The 1,832-nt window shown below is 39.8% G+C and overlaps 1 protein-coding gene across 1 annotated transcript; it reads right to left on the minus strand.

Moving 5' to 3' along the window:
• Positions 1-905: 905 nt before the first annotated feature.
• Positions 906-1,565, minus strand: LOC139432019 (uncharacterized). The gene is made up of 2 exons (XM_071200348.1): positions 1,291-1,565; positions 906-1,236 (listed from the first exon to the last, which is right to left on the minus strand). Exons 1-2 carry the CDS (start codon positions 1,563-1,565, stop codon positions 906-908), a joined length of 606 nt encoding a protein of 201 aa, XP_071056449.1.
• Positions 1,566-1,832: the final 267 nt, after the last annotated feature.

The following is a 1,832-nucleotide window of genomic DNA, read 5'->3' on the forward strand; positions in this document are numbered from 1 at the left end:
GCATCGCATCGTTTTGGTGTTGTCGAATTGCTCAAAGAAAGATGAGGATTACATTCGCAAAATAAATTTTTTTACCACTATGCATTTTTTAAATCGGGGTGCGGATTAGATTTGAGTGCGGATAAGATTCGAGAAAATACGGTATTTAAAATTTGTCACCAGATTGACCTTGCACGTGATTGGTTGAATGCGAGGAAGGTTCACACACAGGCAATTTTGAATTTGAAGGTTAGGTTATTGACAATTCGACAGTTTCGTGTCATTATTGTAAATTTTGTGTTCTTAAACCCTTCTTTATTATATTTTGAAATAAATACACTCATAACTTCAATGTTAATTTGTATGTTTAGTGTTGACGATAACAAACGAAAATAAATACAATAATAAGTAAATAAATAAATAATAATAATTATTAATTTAAATTTACCGCTAAAATATCTAGTGATATTTTCTGGTGATTTTTCTTGGTGTAAATCTGACTTTCGCGTTTACTCCTCCTGGTTTAAAAACAGAGTATAGCACTGACTTAACTCTCCTTTAGCAACTGATAGATCGTTTGAATGTTTGAAGTTTTCTGCTATAGTAGCTCCTAACACTATTAGTGGGATTGTGGTTGAAACATGCGAAGCAATCATTTCAACTTTGAAGGATTATATAAAGCTACATTCCATTTACATTACGTTAGAATGGCAACCTGTTATGTTTGAGTAGAGAGAAATAAAACAAAGGGTTGACCTGGTGTCGTTATATTTTCTAACCAATACATTCGAGTCGATACATTCACTAGGACAGGCAGAAACTAACTGACTGTTTACCCTGTTTACTAAAACTAAAACTAACGTTTGGATGTCTTTTTCTTCTCGTGCTTTCGCGCACGCGCACCAAGTTCACGCAATACATTACACTCATCCCTCCAAGGAAGATTCGCGCACCATCCCTAAATCAAAGTCTTTCAATTTGAGAGGAAGCTTCCTTATCCTGGAAGGTCTTGGCGCGGGTGTCTCAGCTACCTCGTCTTCTGTACTCCGTTGTGGCACATCTGCATCCTCGGAATCAGCCGGACTGTGTAAACTTCCATCTGCCTCAGGTTTCATCTCTTCTGACAGTTCTCTATCTCTTATTTGATCAGAGTGTCTCTTTAAGAGCTTACCTTCCGGAGTAAGTACTTTATAACTCAGTGGTCCCGTCGCTTCAGCTACGGTGGCAGGTTCCCACTTCTGTTGAGCTGTGTATGATCTTATAAAAATGGGATCATCGCTGTTGAAGCGTCTTGGGGCTGCTGATTAGCACTGATCTTCTTGTTTTTCCTTCATTTTAAAATCTTGCACCATCCTTTCGGCTTGCCCATTACTGCTCGGATGATACGGAGCCACCAAAGCTTGTCTTATGGAGTTTGATTTTAAAAATTCTTTAAAAACTATCGATGTGAAAGCTGTACCATTGTTAGAGACGTAAACATCCGGGATACCATGTGTTGCAAATAGTTCGCGTAGAACCTTTATTGTTTCCGCAGTGGAAGGTCCTCCCACCTGTCTCACTTCCAACCACTTAGAGTAAGCGTCCATTATGATGAGGAAATATTTCCCCTTTACATGTCCGGCGAAATCTAGATGCAGTCTTGACCACGGAGCTCTAGCTCACTCCCATGGATGTAAAGGTGCTTTAGGTGAAGCGTTTCTTGTTTGTTGGCACTCTTCACAAGTGTTGATTAATCTTTCGATGTCGTCATCCAGCCCTGGCCACCAAACGTACGATCTCGCCAACGCCTTCATTCGCACTATTCCGAGATGAGCTGTATGTAAGGTTCTTAGGACCCTTTTCCTCCCTCCGGT

The sequence above is a fragment of the Onthophagus taurus genome, chromosome 11 (genome assembly GCF_036711975.1).
Source record: "Onthophagus taurus isolate NC chromosome 11, IU_Otau_3.0, whole genome shotgun sequence".
Lineage (NCBI taxonomy): Eukaryota > Metazoa > Arthropoda > Insecta > Coleoptera > Scarabaeidae > Onthophagus > Onthophagus taurus.

Coding starts and splice junctions, on each gene's coding strand:
- LOC139432019 (XM_071200348.1), bottom strand. CDS start 1,565: ATGGACGCTTACTCTAAGTGGTTGGAAGTGAGACAGGTGGGAGGACCT. Junction 1,237..1,290: donor AAGGAAAAACAAGAAGATCA/GTGCTAATCAGC, acceptor CATTTTTATAAG/ATCATACACAGCTCAACAGA.